The 15460-nt window shown below is 40.3% G+C and overlaps 1 protein-coding gene across 18 annotated transcripts in view; it reads right to left on the bottom strand.

The window, feature by feature from the left end:
• Window positions 1–2108: 2108 nt before the first annotated feature.
• The window catches only part of ENOX1 (ecto-NOX disulfide-thiol exchanger 1), a 616720-nt gene continuing 603368 nt past the window's right edge, over window positions 2109–15460 (bottom strand). For 14 of the 18 annotated variants that reach the window (XM_074387765.1, XM_074387772.1, XM_074387767.1 and 11 more), the window contains one exon: window positions 2119–3077. In XM_074387765.1, the coding sequence (XP_074243866.1) occupies window positions 2946–3077 (132 nt within the window). In that variant the 3' untranslated portion in view covers window positions 2119–2945. Of the gene's footprint in view, window positions 3078–15460 lie in introns of all 18 variants that reach the window. The other 4 variants (XM_074387775.1, XM_074387776.1, XM_039473378.2 and 1 more) reach the window with 1 other exon arrangement.

The following is a 15460-nucleotide window of genomic DNA, read 5'->3' as shown; positions in this document are numbered from 1 at the left end:
AACTGCAAAGTTGGCCAAATGACTTAAAACTTCTGAGCCTCATTTTCCTTGTGTGACAAATGGGGATAATAATATTATCTTCATATAGGGTTATCAGGAGGATTAAAGGAGATGAGGTGACAGATATACATAGACTCCAGACCACCCTCATAGGCACTGATGTTAGTTCTTTCCCAGGTGAGCTCTAAAGTCCCAGCTGAACTTGAGAGTCTGTGAAATAATTTAGAGGATAAAAAAAAATCCAAAACCAAATTATTCACATAATTGAAGTTAAAATACATAATCAATATATTTCTAGACAAGTAATAGAATTCATTTCAAGTATAAATAAAAAAATTACAGCCCAAATAGATTTTTCTAGTGCAGAAGCCTATCTCCAGCAATGACCGTAATATTTTTGGAAGCTGAATTAACCATTTCATCCCCCCAAGTTGTGCTACAGAGCTCAGATCCATGTGTTTGGAAATGATATCTTTTTGTCAGATCTAATATGAGGTCCTCGGCTTTGTGTGAGCACAAAGCTCAGAGTTAAGGGTTGACCCTGTGCAGAATGTCTTCCTGCTAAAGTGACTGCTAGTAATACTGGAAACTATCAATGCATGCTTGAAAATATCTACCATGCTTTCCATTAGAAATAGCATAGACTGTGGTACCTTCCCCTATGTCTTCATTAGACTTCATGACTTTATAACTAGCCACTTTACTGAATTCTATTTTCCTTGTTTTTCAGGTGAACTGCTTAGGTTTCTATTTTACAATAATAGCAGCATCTGTAAATGATGTCTTCTCCTTTCTAACTATTGTGTCTTTACTTGTGTCTCCTGACTTGGAGCTAAATGTTAGGATGATGCTGGCTGTAGGCATGGACTGATGGTAAGGGAAGGCGTGTAGGGTTTAATATGATATGGGCATATAGTTTGAATGCCATAGCACTTGTCATATCTTTCTTGTTCCAAGAATCACATCGTATATAAACTTTTGGGGAAAATGTCTTTTTCTTTTATCTTATTTTTTGAGATGGATTCTTGGCTCTGTCATGCAGGCTGGAGTGCAGTGGTACCATCTTGGCTCATTGCAACCTCCACCTCCCAGGTTCAAGTGATTCTCCTGCCTCAGGCTCCTGAGTAGCTGGGACTACAGGCACCTGCTACCAGGCCCAGCTATTTTTTTTTTTTTTTTTTTAATTTTGAATAGAAAGAGTTTCACCATGTTGGACAAGCTGGTCTCAAACTCCTGACCTCCAGTGATCCACCCGCCTCAGCCTCCCAAAGTGCTGGGATTACAGGCATGAGCCACCGTGCCTGGCTGAAAATGTCTTCTTCATACTGAACTCTGAGCACATTAAGAAAAGGGTCTTTTCTATCTCATCTTTATATTCATTAGTGTTAACCCTGAGCCTGAACAAAACACATGTGTAGATATTTATGGGAGGTATGAGTAAATACCTTAGTTAGTTTATCAGAGATCAGTAAAGGTACTTATCAATAAAGGTATCAATAAAGGATTATTCCAATAGGAAATTATGAATATCTTTTCATAATATCAGAGAACATGAACTGTTTAGCTGTCTTCCTAAAAAATGTTCCAATTTCAATTAAGAATACTTGTCTTTTTTGTGATTTTTATGTAGGATAGCAGGAAGGGTACCAAAAGCCATATCCCATTTGTTATTAAAATAAAGAGGGGAAGCCCAAATTCTATCTAAATTGTTGGTCCTAGTGTGGAGCCCTTAATTTCTTTTCTAATGTGTTTTCCAGTAAACATACAAATGCATAAATCCAAGAGTTAATGAGATTAATGGACTACTTTGTAACTGCCCAGGAGAACACAAAACAAAGGTAAAATTTGTTTATTATTTGTGGATGCTATATCCTCCTATTTTAAAAATCTATTCTAATGCTATATACTAATGCTGTATAATCTCCTTTCATGGTAATATCCACTCCATAATTTTTATATATTCCTATCTGAAATAATGTCTTAGCTCTTAATGTCACTTACGTATTTAATCATTTTTAAATGGTAGGATATGAGATGGGACCAAATAATGAGAAAAAGATTTCTTAAGAGAGAAATAAAATATGTCAAAGAATAATTTGTAAAACCAATATGGTAGAAGTCATATTTATTGAAAAAAATTAATATCTTTGCTATAAAATTTGTAACAGGAATATTTACTGAATGTTTATTTTGATGCATAAACCTGAATGTTACATACCAAGTACAAGACAATAACACTAGTTTTTCCTTTATTTACACTTTATGAAAATTGTTATGCAGTCCATGTTAAAAGAACTTATGATGGAGAATTGTTACATTAGAAAAATAATATTCTTGATAAAGCATTCTCAATGTGTCCAATCATATTTTCTGCCTCTTCAATAAGGCAAAAGTCCCTGGAACAGCATATAACTTAATTTACAAAATACAATAACTATTTAGACACATATTCAAGTTTTCTTTTGGTATGATTTTTCCCTTACTGTAAAATTATTTTTTTCTTCCTTTTTTTTTTTTTTTTTTTACTAAAACAGAAAGACTTTCAGGAAAATGTCATTTAATGATTTCAGCTATACATTACATATACAACTCTGTAGCCTAGCAACAATCATCGCTACACCATCATTAACTTTAAATATTTTGCTTGGTGAGCTATTCTCAAATGTAGCATATTTTAAAATTTTGCCATCATTATGACTGTGGAATCATTGTTTGGTTTTCATAGGAAACAGATCTGTCACAGTATGAAGCTTTGTTTATTTTAAGGAACTGGTACACAATTACATTTCCACTCACAAGAGAACGCCACAGATATAACTAAAGGCAAGCTTCGATGTTTCCACAAAGGTTGCGTGCTGGACCAATCCCACACCTCCTGCTCCCCCGTTGCACAGCCTGGCCAGGTTCACATGGTTTCATTTCCAGACATGTTTTTTTCTTCACAGTTAGGTAGTTTTAATTCCTTCAAAGGCACACAATTTCCATCTTTTTTCCAGCGTGGCTCCCACGCCTGTGAATTCCTGTTTGAACATGCGTGGCAGCCTCATCAAAAGCATTTCTATTTCATTTGCAGATATCTGTTAGAAAGGAAGAAAAGTTACTTTGGGGAAAGGAACTCATCTTAAAGGAGGAATGGATTGGGGAAGGATGAGCTTTTCCAGTGATATAAATAGCATTTAGTTTTCTATGGGGCCGTCAGGGGATGTCCTTATAGAAGGACCATTCAGAAGTACTGAATGTGATTATCCCATCTCCCGAGCAGCTGGCGAGGTGGGGCATGAGTTGGATGGGCAGCAAGTGCCAAGTTCACCCTTCATATGGATGGCCACCTTACTGGCAGCACCATGCCTGAACAGCCCTCCTTGATATAAAAGGAGATGGGGAGGGAATTTAAGAGGGCTGAGAGCAAATCCATCACCACTCCTGGAAAGCTACTAATGTCTTCATCATCATGTTTGAAGGACAGCAGTTTTTTTTAATGCTGCCAGGAGCAGAGGACACTTCGGTGGATTTCTTGCCACCCAAATTTCTTTCTCTTCCTTAACCTTCACATGGACCAGAGACCATGAAGGTTTAGGAATGGAATCTAAACTCCAAAACCTATAACAAAATAAGTCTTGATATGCAGTCATAAAATCCAGGTATATTTTTTAATGCAACTTTTTTCTTCTCCCAATTTTTATACCAATAATTCATTTTATCTTAAAGAAAAAAGCAGCCACAATCCCTCTGCTCTAACACAGTGATGGCTTTTGTTTTCGTGGGTTAACATGCTAATCCATCTGTGTGCATGTGGATTTTATATAGCAGTGTGGCCAAGTTGGGGTCTGATACTGTTTGAACATCCCCAGAATTTAGGGTCTGATACTGTTTGAATCCTGTACCTACCATTGTTACAAGTTAAATGACCCTTGCAAAGACAGTCTCTTTAAGCCTCAGCAAATGGAATAATGACCAAAGAGATATCATTTTAGAGTCTACACTTTTCATCTAACAATATTAGGATTCATTTAAAAGCAACACAAAATAGACCAAGAAGTGAAATCAACTGTTCATTTCCTATTCTCATGGAAAAGACTTCATATGATATGTTCACTATTCTTGGGCCTGTAATACAAAACTTTAGTTAAATAGAGGCAGTGCTGAAAATCTAATTGAATTCTGCAATTTTTTTTGGTGAATTATTTTGAAATCTGAATGCATTTCCATATTAGAATGGAACACCGTATTAGAGGGATGGTTAGATTCCCAGGTCAACCGACAAAAGCCTGTGACAGATTATGTGAAGGTTTGTAATAACTTTGAGAAGTACATTTTCTCGCAGTGAGCATTCTGCAAAGCACCTTCACCAGTGTTCTCATTTAATTCACACAGCATTCCTGTGAGATATGTGAGCAGATATTATGATGCATCTCCACTTTATAGCTCAGAAAACTGTGTGAGCTACACAGGGTTAAGTGTTTTATCAAAGACAGAACTTGGGAAAGAACGCACAGTGCATGGCTTAGGGCCGGGGCCTTGATTGGTGTGCCTTAAGCACTTCCCATGATTGTCAAAGGCCAGGGGTAAACAACCCAGGGGTGTTGGGAGGTCTTTCTCAGTAGCAGTCACCTGAGGCGCTTGTCAAAAAAAAATTGGATCCCCCAGCCAGCCTCTTCTCTGGAGACCCTGATTCAGCTGGTCTGGGGTGTAGCCCACATAATCTATTTTTAACAACCATTCCAGATCATTCTTATTGTCAGGCATATTTGGATTAAGAATGGGGACTTAAGCCAGACAAGCTTAAGATTTTACTTTGGTTAGGCCTCAAGCTGTGTGACTTTGGGAAGATTACTTAATATTTGTAATGCTCAGTTTCTTCAGGTGTGTAATAGAAGTCATATCTTTCAGGGTAAGTGTAAGGATTATGTGTAAAATGTAATACAGTGTCTGTTTATGGATAGAAAATGACACTATTATCTAACCTTTTGTGGTATAGTTATATGTGGTCAAACATAGTTTTTTGTTGATGCAGAAGACGGTTTTCTTTAAGCCTTGCGAGACCAAGTTACCTTCTCAACAAGCTCCCTTCTTCCTTTTGGTGGAGGACAGCACAAATCATCTATGGCAGTCTCTAGTTGCCAAATTCAAGTGCCACCACTGGCATGTCCTTCCCCAGATCCAAGAGAGGCTTTAGTAGAATAGACAGGCCGAGGTGCCCACCAGCACCTTGTTTCCAGTGTAACTGCCACCTCCCTTGGAAATGGAAATAGCCTGTGCTATTCCTTAGGAAGGAGAGAAAAAGCTAAATTCTTGAGGGAAAAATCAATATCTGATTTAAAGTTAATGTGTAGGAAGCCAGCTGGGATCAGAAGCAGTCCCACCCTGCAGCCTTACAGCTGGCTGTAAAAGTATGATAACTTACAATTGCCGGGAAACCTTGCCGGACTCTTCTGAAAACAGTATTTATTTCTGACACTCTCATAAGATAGGGAATAATTTACCTATAAGAAAACAAGCCCTGATTTTCTGCCAGGATGGCCAAATAAGAATAGCTCTGCTGCACAGTTCCCAGCGAGATAGATGCAGAAGGTGGGTGATCTCCACATTTCCAACTGAGGTACCTGGTTCATTTTTTTTTTTCATTGCATTTTAGGTTTTGGGGTATATGCAAGATAGTTGCATAGGTACACACGTGGCAGTGTGATTTGCTGCCTTCCTCCCCTTCACCTATATCTGGCATTTCTCCCCATGCTGTCTCTCCCCAACTCCCCACCTCCGACTGTCCCTCCCCTATTTCCCCTCAACGGACCCCAGTGTGTAGTGCTCCCCTCCCTGTGTCCATGTGTTCTCATTGCTCAACACCCGCCTATGAGTGAGAACATGCGGTGTTTGATTTTCTGCTCTTGTGTCAGTTTGCTGAGAATGATGGTTTCCAGGTTCATCCATGTCCCTACAAAGGACACGAACTCATCGTTTTTGATGGCTGCATTATATTCCATGGTGTATATGTGCCACATTTTTCCTGTCCAGTCTATCATTGATGGGCATTTGGGTTGGTTCCACGTCTTTGCTATTGTAAACAGTGCTGCAATGAACATTCGTGTACATGTGTCCTTATAGTAGAATGATTTATAATCCTTTGGATATATACCCAGTAATGGGATTGCTGGGTCAAATGGAATTTCTATTTCTAGGTCCTTAAAGAATCCCACACTGTCTTCCACAATGGCTGAACTAGTTTACACTCCCACCAACAGTGTAAAAGTGTTCCTATTTCTCCACATCCTCTCCAGCATCTGTTGTCTCTAGATTTTTTTAATGATCGCCATTCGAACTGGCGTGAGATGGTATCTCAATGTAGTTTTGATTTGCATTTCTCTAATGACCAGTGATGATGAGCATTTTTTCACGTTTTTTGGCCTCATGTATGTCTTCTTTTGTAAATTGTTCATATCCTTTGCCCACTTTTGAATGGGTTTGTTTCTTTTTTTCCTGTAAATCTGTTTTAGTTCTTTGTAAATTCTGCATAGCAGCCCTTTGTCGGATGGGTAGACTGCAAAAATTTTTTCCCATTCTGTTGGTTGCCGATTCACTCTAATGACTGTTTCTTTTGCTGTGCAGAAGCTGTGGAGTTTGATTAGGTCCCATTTGTCTATTTTGGCTTTTGTTGCCAATGCTTTTGGTGTTTTGGTCATGAAGTCCTTGCCTACGCCTATGTCCTGAATGGTTTTGCCTAGATTTTCTTCTAGGGTTTTTATGGTGTTAGGTCTCATGTCTAAGTCTTTAATGCATCTGGAGTTAATTTTAGCATGAGGTGTCAGGAAGGAATCCAGTTTCTGCTTTCTGCATTTGGCTAGCCAGTTTTGCCAACACCATTTATTAAACAGGGAATCCTTTCCCCACTGCTTGTTTTTGTCAGGTTTGTCAAAGATTGGATGGTTGTAGATATGTTGTGTTGCCTCCAAGGCCTCTGTTCTGTTCCATTGGTCTTTATCTCTGTTTTGGTACCAGTACCATGCTGTTTTGATTACTGTAGCCTTGTAGTATAGTTTGAAGTCCGGTAGTGTGATGCCTCCCACTTCACACTTTGTTATTTTTGCTTAGAATTGACTTGGCTATGCAGGCTCTCTTTTGGTTCCATATGAAGTTTAAGGTGTTGTTTTCCAGTTCTGTGAAGAAGGTCATTGGTAGCTTGATGGGGATAGTGTTGAATCTGTAAATTACTTTGGGCAGTATGGCCATTTTCACGATATTGATTCTTCCTAACCATGAACATGGAATGTTTCTCCATCTGTTTGTGTCCTCTCTTACTTTGTTGAGCAGTGGTTTGTAGTTCTCCTTGAAGAGGTCATTTATGTTCCTTGCTAGTTGTACTCCTAGGTATTTTATTCTCTTTGTAGCAATTGCGAATGGCAGTTCGTTCTTGATTTGGCTCTCTTTAAGTCTGTTATTGGTGTAGGAATGCTTGTGATTTTTGCACATTGATTTTGTATCCTGAGACTTTGCTGAAGTTGCTTATCAGTTTCAGGAGATTTTTGGGCTGAGACAATGGGGTCTTCTAGATATACAATCATGTCATCTGCAAATAGAGACAATTTGACTTCCTCCTTTCCAATTTGAATACCCTTTATTTTTCTTGCCTGATTGCTCTGGCTAGAACTTCCCGTACTATATTGAATAGGAGTGGTGAGAGAGGGCATCCTTGTCTAGTGCCAGATTTCAAAGGGAATGCTTCCAGTTTTTGCCCATTCAGTATATTGGCTGTGGGTTTGTCATAAATAGCTTTTATTATTTTGAGATACCCTCAATACCTAGTTTATTGAGGGTTTTTAGCATAAAGGCTGTTGAATTTTGTCAAAGGCCTTCTCTGCATCAATTGAGATAACCATGTGGTTTTTGTCTTTGGTTCTGTTTATGTGGTGAATTACATTTATAGACTTGTGTTTGTTGTACCAGCCTTGCATCTCTGGGATGAAGCCTACTTGATCATGGTGGATAAGCTTTTTGATGTGTTGTTGCAATTGCCTTGTCAGGTATTTTATTGAAGATTATTGCATCTATGTTCATCATGGATATTGGCCTGAAGTTTTGTTTTCTTGTTGAGTATCTGCCGGGTTTTGGTATGAGGATGATGTTGGTCTCGTAAAATGATTTGGGAAGGATTCCCTCTTTTTGGATTATTTGGAATAGTTTCAGATGGAATGGTACCAGCTCCTCTTTGTATGTTTGGTAGAATTCGGCTGTGAACCCATCTGGACCTGGTCTTTTTTTGGGTGGTAAGCTCTTAATTGCTGCTTCAACTTCAGACCTTGTTATTGGTCTATTCAGGGTTTCAACTTCTTCCTAGTTTAGTTGGCAGGAGGCAAGTGTCCAGGAATTTATCCATTTCTTCCAGGTTTACTAGTTTATGTGCATAGAGTTGTTTGTAATAATCTCTGATGATGGTTTGGATTTCTGTGGAATCTGTGCTGATATCTCCTTTATCATTTTTTATTACATCTATTTGGTTATTCTCTCTTTTCTTTTTTATTAATCTGGCTAGTGGTTTGTCTATTTTGTTGATCTTTTCGAAAAACCAGCTCCTGGATTTATTGATTTTTTTTTTGAAGGTTTTTTTTGTGTCTCTGTCTCCTTCAGTTCTGCTCTGATCTTAGTTATTTCCTGTCTTCTGCTAGGTTTTGAGTTTTTTTATATCTTCTCTAGCTCTTTCAATTTTGATGATAGAGTGTCAATTTTCAGTCTCTCCTTGCTTCTCGTGTGGGCACTTATTGCTATATATTTTCCTCTAGAGACTGCTTTAAATGTGTCCCAGAGATTCTGGTATGTTGTGTCTTCGTTCTCATTGGTTTCGAAGAACATCTTTCTTTCTTTCTTTCTTTTTTTTAATTGCATTTTAGGTTTGGTGGTACATGTGAAGAACATGCAAGATTGTTGCATAGGTACACAAATGGCAGTGTGGTTTGCTGCCTTCCTTTCCCTCACCTGCATCTGTCATTTCTCCCCATGGTATCTCTTCCCACCTCCCCACGCCCCCTCCCTCCCCCATTTCCCCCCAACGGACCCCAGCGTGTAGTGCTCCCCTCCCTGTGTCCATGTGTTCTCATTGTTCAACACCCGCCTATGAGTGAGAACATGCGGTGTTTGATTTTCTGCTCGTGTCAGTTTGCTGAGAATGATGGTTTCCAGGTTCATCCATGTCCCTACAAACGACACGAACTCATCGTTTTTGATGGCTGCGTAATACTCCATGGTGTATATGTACCACATTTTCCCTATCCAGTCTATCATCGATGGCCATTTGGGTTGGTTCCAGGTCTTTGCTATTGTAAACAGTGCTGCAATGAACATTCGTGTACATGTGTCCTTATAGTAGAATGATTTATAATCCTTTGGATAAATACCCAGTAATGGGATTGCTGGGTCAAATGGGATTTATATTTTTAGGTCATTGAGGAATCGCCACACTGTCTTCCACAATGGTTGAATTAATTTACACTCCCACCAACAGTGTAAAAGTTTTCCTATTTCTCCACGTCCTCTCCAGCATCTGTTGCCTCCAGATTTTTTAATGATCACCATTCTAACTGGTGTGAGATGGTATCTCAATGTGGTTTTGATTTGCATTTCTCTAATGACCAGTGATGATGAGCATTTTTTCATATGTTTGTTGGCCTCCTGTATGTCTTCTTTTGTAAAGTGTCTGTTCATATCCTTTGCCCACTTTTGAATGGGCTTGTTTGTTTTTTTCTTATAGATCTGTTTTAGTTCTTTGTAAATTCTGGATATGAACCCCTTGTCAGGTGGGTAGACTGCAAAAATTTTTTCCCATTCTGTTGGTTGCTGATTCACTCTACTGACTTTCTTTTGCCGTGCAGAAGCTGTGGAGTTTGATTAGGTCCCATTTGTCTATTTTGGCTTTTGTTGCCATTGCTTTTGGCATTTTGGTCATGAAGTCCTTGCCTATGCCTATGTCCTGAATGGTTTTGCCTAGATTTTCTTCTAGGGTTTTTATGGTGTTAGGTCTGATGTTTAAGTCTTTAATCCATCTGGAGTTAATTTTGGTGTAAGGTGTCAGGAAGGGGTCCTGTTTCTGCTTTCTGCACATGGCTAGCCAGTTTTGCCAACACCATTTATTAAACAGGGTATCATTTCCCCATTGCTTGTTTTTGTCTGGTTTGTTGAAGATCAGATGGTTGTAAATATGTTGTATTTCCTCTGAGGCCTCTGTTCTGTTCCATTGGTCTTTATCTCTGTTTTGGTACCAGTACCATGCTGTTTTGATTACTGTAGCCTTGTAGTATAGTTTGAAGTCCGGTAGTGTGATGCCTCCTGCTTTGTTCTTTTTGCTTAGAATTGACGTGGCTATGTGGGCTCTCTTTTGGTTCCATGTGAAGTTTAAGGTGTTTTTTTCCAGTTTTGTTAAGAAGGTCATTGGTAGCTTGATGGGAATAGCATTGAATTTGTAGATTACTTTGGGCAGTATGGCCATTTTCATGATGTTGATTCTTCCTAACCATGAACATGGAATGTTTCTCCATCTGTTTGTGTCCTCTCATTTCATAGAGCAGTGGCTTGTAGTTCTCCTTGAAGAGGTTCCTTGTTAGTTGTATTCCTAGGTATTTTATTCTCTTTGTAGCAATTGTGAATGGCAGTTTGTTCTTGATTTGGCTCTCTTTAAGTCTGTTACTGGTGTATAGGAATGCTTGTGATTTTTGCACGTTGATTTTGTATCCTGAGACTTTGCTGAAGTTGTTTATCAGTTTCAGGAGATTTTGGGCTGAGACGATGGGGTCTTCTAGATATAGAATCATGTCATCTGCAAATAGAGACAATTTGATTTCCTCCTTTCCAATTTGAATATCCTTTATTTCTTTTTCTTGCCTGATTGCTCTGGTTAGAACTTCCAGTAATATATTGAATAGGAGTGGTGAGAGAGGGCATCCTTGTCTAGTGCCAGATTTCAAAGGGAATGCTTCCAGTTTTTGCCCATTCAGTATGATATTGGCTGTGGGTTTGTCGTAAATAGCTTTTATTATTTTGATATACGTTCCGTCAATACCTAGTTTATTGAGGGTTTTTAGCATAAAGGCTGTTGAATTTTGTCAAAGGCCTTCTCTGCATCAATTGAGATAATCATGTGGTTTTTTTCTTTGGTTCTGTTTATGTGGTGAATTACGTTTATGGACTTGCGTATGTTGAACCAGCCTTGCATCCCCGGGATAAATCCTACTTGATCATGGTGGATGAGCTTTTTGATATGCTGTTGCAATCGGCTTGCCAGTATTTTATTGAAGATTTTTGCATCTATGTTCATCATGGATATTGGCCTGAAGTTTTCTTTTCTTGTTGAGTCTCTGCTGGGTTTTGGTATGAGGATGATATTTGTCTCATAAAATGATTTGGGAAGGATTCCCTCTTTTTGGATTGTCTGGAATAGTTTCAGAAGGAATGGTACCAACTCCTCTTTGCATGTCTGGTAGAATTCGGCTGTGGACCCATCTGGACCTGGGCTTTTTTTGGGTGGTAGGCTCTTAATTGCTGCCTCAACTTCAGACCTTCAACCCTATTCAGGGTTTCGGCTTCTTCCGGGTTTAGGCTTGGGAGGATGCAGGTGTCCAGGAATTTATCCATTTCTTCCAGGTTTACTAGTTTATGTGCATAGAGTTGTTTGTAATAATCTCTGATGATGGTTTGGATTTCTGTGGAATCTGTGGTGATATCCCCTTTATCATTTTTTATTGCATCAATTTGGTTATTCTCTCTTTTCTTTTTTATTAATCTGGCTAGTGGTCTGTCTATTTTGTTGATCTTTTCGAAAAACCAGCTCCTGGATTTATTGATTTTTTTGAAGAGTTTTTTGTGTCTCTATTTCCTTCAGTTCTGCTCTGATCTTAGTTATTTCCTGTCTTCTGCTAGGTTTTGAGTTTTTTTTTTATCTTGCTCCTCTAGCTCTTTCAATTTTAATGATAGGGTGTCAATTTTAGATCTCTCCTTTCTTCTCATGTGGGCACTCATTGCTATATATTTTCCTCTAGAGACTGCTTTAAATGTGTCCCAGAGATTCTGGTATGTTGTGTCTTCGTTCTCGTTGGTTTCAAAGAACATCTTTATTTCTGCCTTCATTTCATTGTTTATCCAGTCAACATTCAAGAGCAAGTTGTTCAGTTTCCATGAAGCTGTGCGGTTCTGAGTTAGTTTCTGCATTCTGTGTTCAAACTCGATTGTACTGTGGTCTGAGAGACTGTTTGTTATGATTTCCGTTCTTTTGCATTTGCTGAGGAGTGATTTATTGCCAATTACGTGGTCAATTTTAGAGTAGGTGTGATGTGGTGCTGAGAAGAATGTATATTCTGTGGATTTGGGGTGGAGAGTTCTATAAATGTCTATTAGTTTTGCTTGTTCCAGGTCTGAGTTCAGGTCCTGGATATCCTTGTTGATTTTCTGTCTGGTTGATCTAATATTGACAATGGGGTGTTAAAGTCTCCCACTATTATTGTGTGGGAGTCTAAGTCTCTTTGTAAGTCATTAAGAACTTGCCTTATGTATCTGGGTGCTCCTGTATTGGGTGCGTATATATTAGGATCGTTAGCTCTTCTTGTTGCAGTGATCCTTTTACCATTATGTAATGTCCTTCTTTGTCTCTTTTGATCTTTGTTGCTTTAAAGCCTATTTTATCAGAGATGAGAATTGCAACTCCATTTTTTTTTGCTCTCCATTTGCTTGGTAGATCTTCCTCCTTCCCTTTATTTTGAGCCTTTGTGTATCCTTGCATGTGAGATGTGTTTCCTAGATACAGCACACTGATGGGTTTTGGCTTTTTATCCAATTTGCCAGTCTGTGTCTTTTGATTGGGGCATTTAGTCCATTGACATTTAGGGATAGTATTGTTATGTGTGAATTTGATACTGTCATTTTAATGCTACCTGGCTGTTTTGTTGGTTAGTTGATGCAGATTCTTGATTGTGTTGATGCTCTTTTACCAGTTGGTATGTTTTTGGAGTGGCTGGTACTGGTTGTTCCTTTATATGTGAAGAGCCTCTTTCAGGAGTTCTTGTAGAGCAGGTTTGGTGGTGATGAAATCTCTGAGTACTTGCTTGTTCGCAAAGGATTTTATTTTTTCTTCACTTATGAAGCTTAGTTTGGCTGGATAGGAGATTCTGGGTTGAAAGTTCTTTTCTTTAAGGATGTTGAATATTGGCCCCCAATCTCTTCTGGCTTCTTGGGTTTCTGCTGAGAGATCTGCTGTGAGTCTAATGGGCTTCCCTTTGTGGGTAACCCGACCTTTCTCTCTGGCTTCCCTTAGCATTTTCTCTTTCATTTCAACCCTGGTGAATCTGATGATTATGTGCCTTGGGGTTGCTCTTCTTGAGGAATATCTTTGTGGTGGTCTCTGTATTTCCTGGATTTGAATATTGGCCTGCCTTGCTAGGTTGGGGAAGTTTTCCTGGATAATATCCTGAAGAGTATTTTCCAGCTTGGATTCATTCTCTTCACCACATTCAGGTACACCTATCAAACGTAGATTAGGTCTTTTCACATAGTCCCACATTTCTTGAAGATTTTGTTCATTCCTTTTTGTGCTTTTTTCTCTGTTCTTGCCTTCTCTTTTTATTTCATTGAGTTGATCTTTGACCTCTGATATCCTTTCTTCTGCTTGGTCAATTCGGCTGTTGAAGCTTGTGCATGCTTCGCGAAGTTCTCATGTTGTGTTTTTCAGCTCCATCAATTCACTTATATTCCTCTCTATGTTGTCCATTCTCGTTAGCATTTCGTCCAATCTTTTTTCAAGGTTCCTAGTTTCTTTGCATTGGGTTAGAACATGTTCTTTTAGCTCACAGAAGTTTCTTACTACCCACCTTCTGAAGTCTGATTCTGTCATTTCATCACACTCCTTCTCCATCTGGTCTGGTTCGCTTGCTGGTGGGGAGTTGTGATCCCTTTTAGGAGGAGAGGTGTTCTGGTTTCGGGAGTTTTCATCCTTTTTCCGCTGGTTTCTTCCCAGTTTTGTGGGTTTATCCACCTGTTGTCTTTGTAGTTACTGTCTTTCAGATTGGGTCTCTGAGTGAGCTGGCCCTTCTGCTGTAGGACTGCTGAGGTCCTCTCCAGGCCCTGCTTGCCTGGGGATCACCTGCAGCAGCTGCAGAACAGTAAGGGTTGCTACCAGTTTCCTCTTCCGCTATCTTTGTCCCAGAAGGATGCTCGCCAAATGTCAGTCCGTTCTCTCCTTTATGAGATGAGTCTTTGGATCTATGGGGGTCAGGTAGCTACTTGAGGAGACAGTCTATCTTTTATTGGGGCTTAAGTCCAGAGCTGTGAGCTCCGTTGTTCATTCAGAGCTGCTGGGCAGGTACGTTTAGGTCTGCTGCAGCTGAACTCATAAAGCACTTTTTGTTCCCAGGTGCTCTGTCCTGGTGAGTTAGGGCTTTATGAGTTTCCGTTGTGCTGCTGCACTTGTTTTTTCTTTCAGGTCTGCCCCGCCCAGCTAGCGGCCCGCCTGGCCACTGTCTGCCCGCAGAGGCTTTGCTGAGCTGCTGTGGGCTCTGCCCAGCTGCCCTGTGCTCTTCCCTGCAGTCCTGTTTATATATGGGCGTAGTTAGAACTGCCTCAGCAATGGTGGCCCCGCCTCTGTTATGGCAGACTCTCTCTGTTTTGGCAGATTGCCTCACCAATGGCGGGTTGCCTCAGCACAGGTGACCTGCCTCCGTAGTGGTGAAGAGTCTCAGTGATGGCAGATGCCCCTCCCCCACAGAGCCGTACCATCCAGGGTTCAGCTGTGCTTGCTGTGAAACACTCAACCCAGAGAGTTTTCAATTACTGTTTTTGTTTTCCTTGTTGTTGGGGGTGGGGGGGTGGGACCAACCAAGCCTGATCACCTGGCTCCCTGACTCAGAGCCTTTTTTTTTATTTTTCAAGTTGAATGACCCCGTGTTCCAGTAACTTGTTGAGAAGGCACTGGGATCTCCCATGCTGCGACTCACTGAGTCGGCTCAAACAGCGGTGCTGGCTCCTGGCGGATTTTTTGCCTAGGAATCTCCGGGCCTGGCTCGCTATTTCGGATGAATGGGCAACTCTGCCGTCTCAGGGCTCCAATCGCCAGCTAAGAGGGCTCCCAGACCAGTGGCTTTTGTTTGGAGAACCGCCACAACAGGGCGTGGTCACAGCAGCCGCGCAGGCCGAATCAGCCCCGCCGGAGCCAAAACAGCCGCACCGGCCGGAACAGCAGCGCTGGCGATCCCTCTGCCTGGGTATCTCCTGGTCTGTGGGCAATAAAAATTCATCTGTAAATGCGGCGTCCACTCACCCTCTGCACTTTCACTGGGAGCTGAAGTCCTGAGCTGTTCTTAGGCAGCCATCTTGCCAGCATCCCCTGAACATCTTTATTTATGCCTTCATTTCATTGTTTATCCAGTCAACATTCAAGAGCCAGTTGTTCAGTTTCCATGAAGCTGTGCAGTTCTGAGTTACTTTCTCAATTCTG

The sequence above is a fragment of the Saimiri boliviensis genome, chromosome 16, assembly GCF_048565385.1.
Source record: "Saimiri boliviensis isolate mSaiBol1 chromosome 16, mSaiBol1.pri, whole genome shotgun sequence".
NCBI lineage: Eukaryota > Metazoa > Chordata > Mammalia > Primates > Cebidae > Saimiri > Saimiri boliviensis.
The sequence above is the reverse complement of the archived record's forward strand: the minus strand, read 5'-3'. Positions and strand labels throughout refer to the sequence as shown.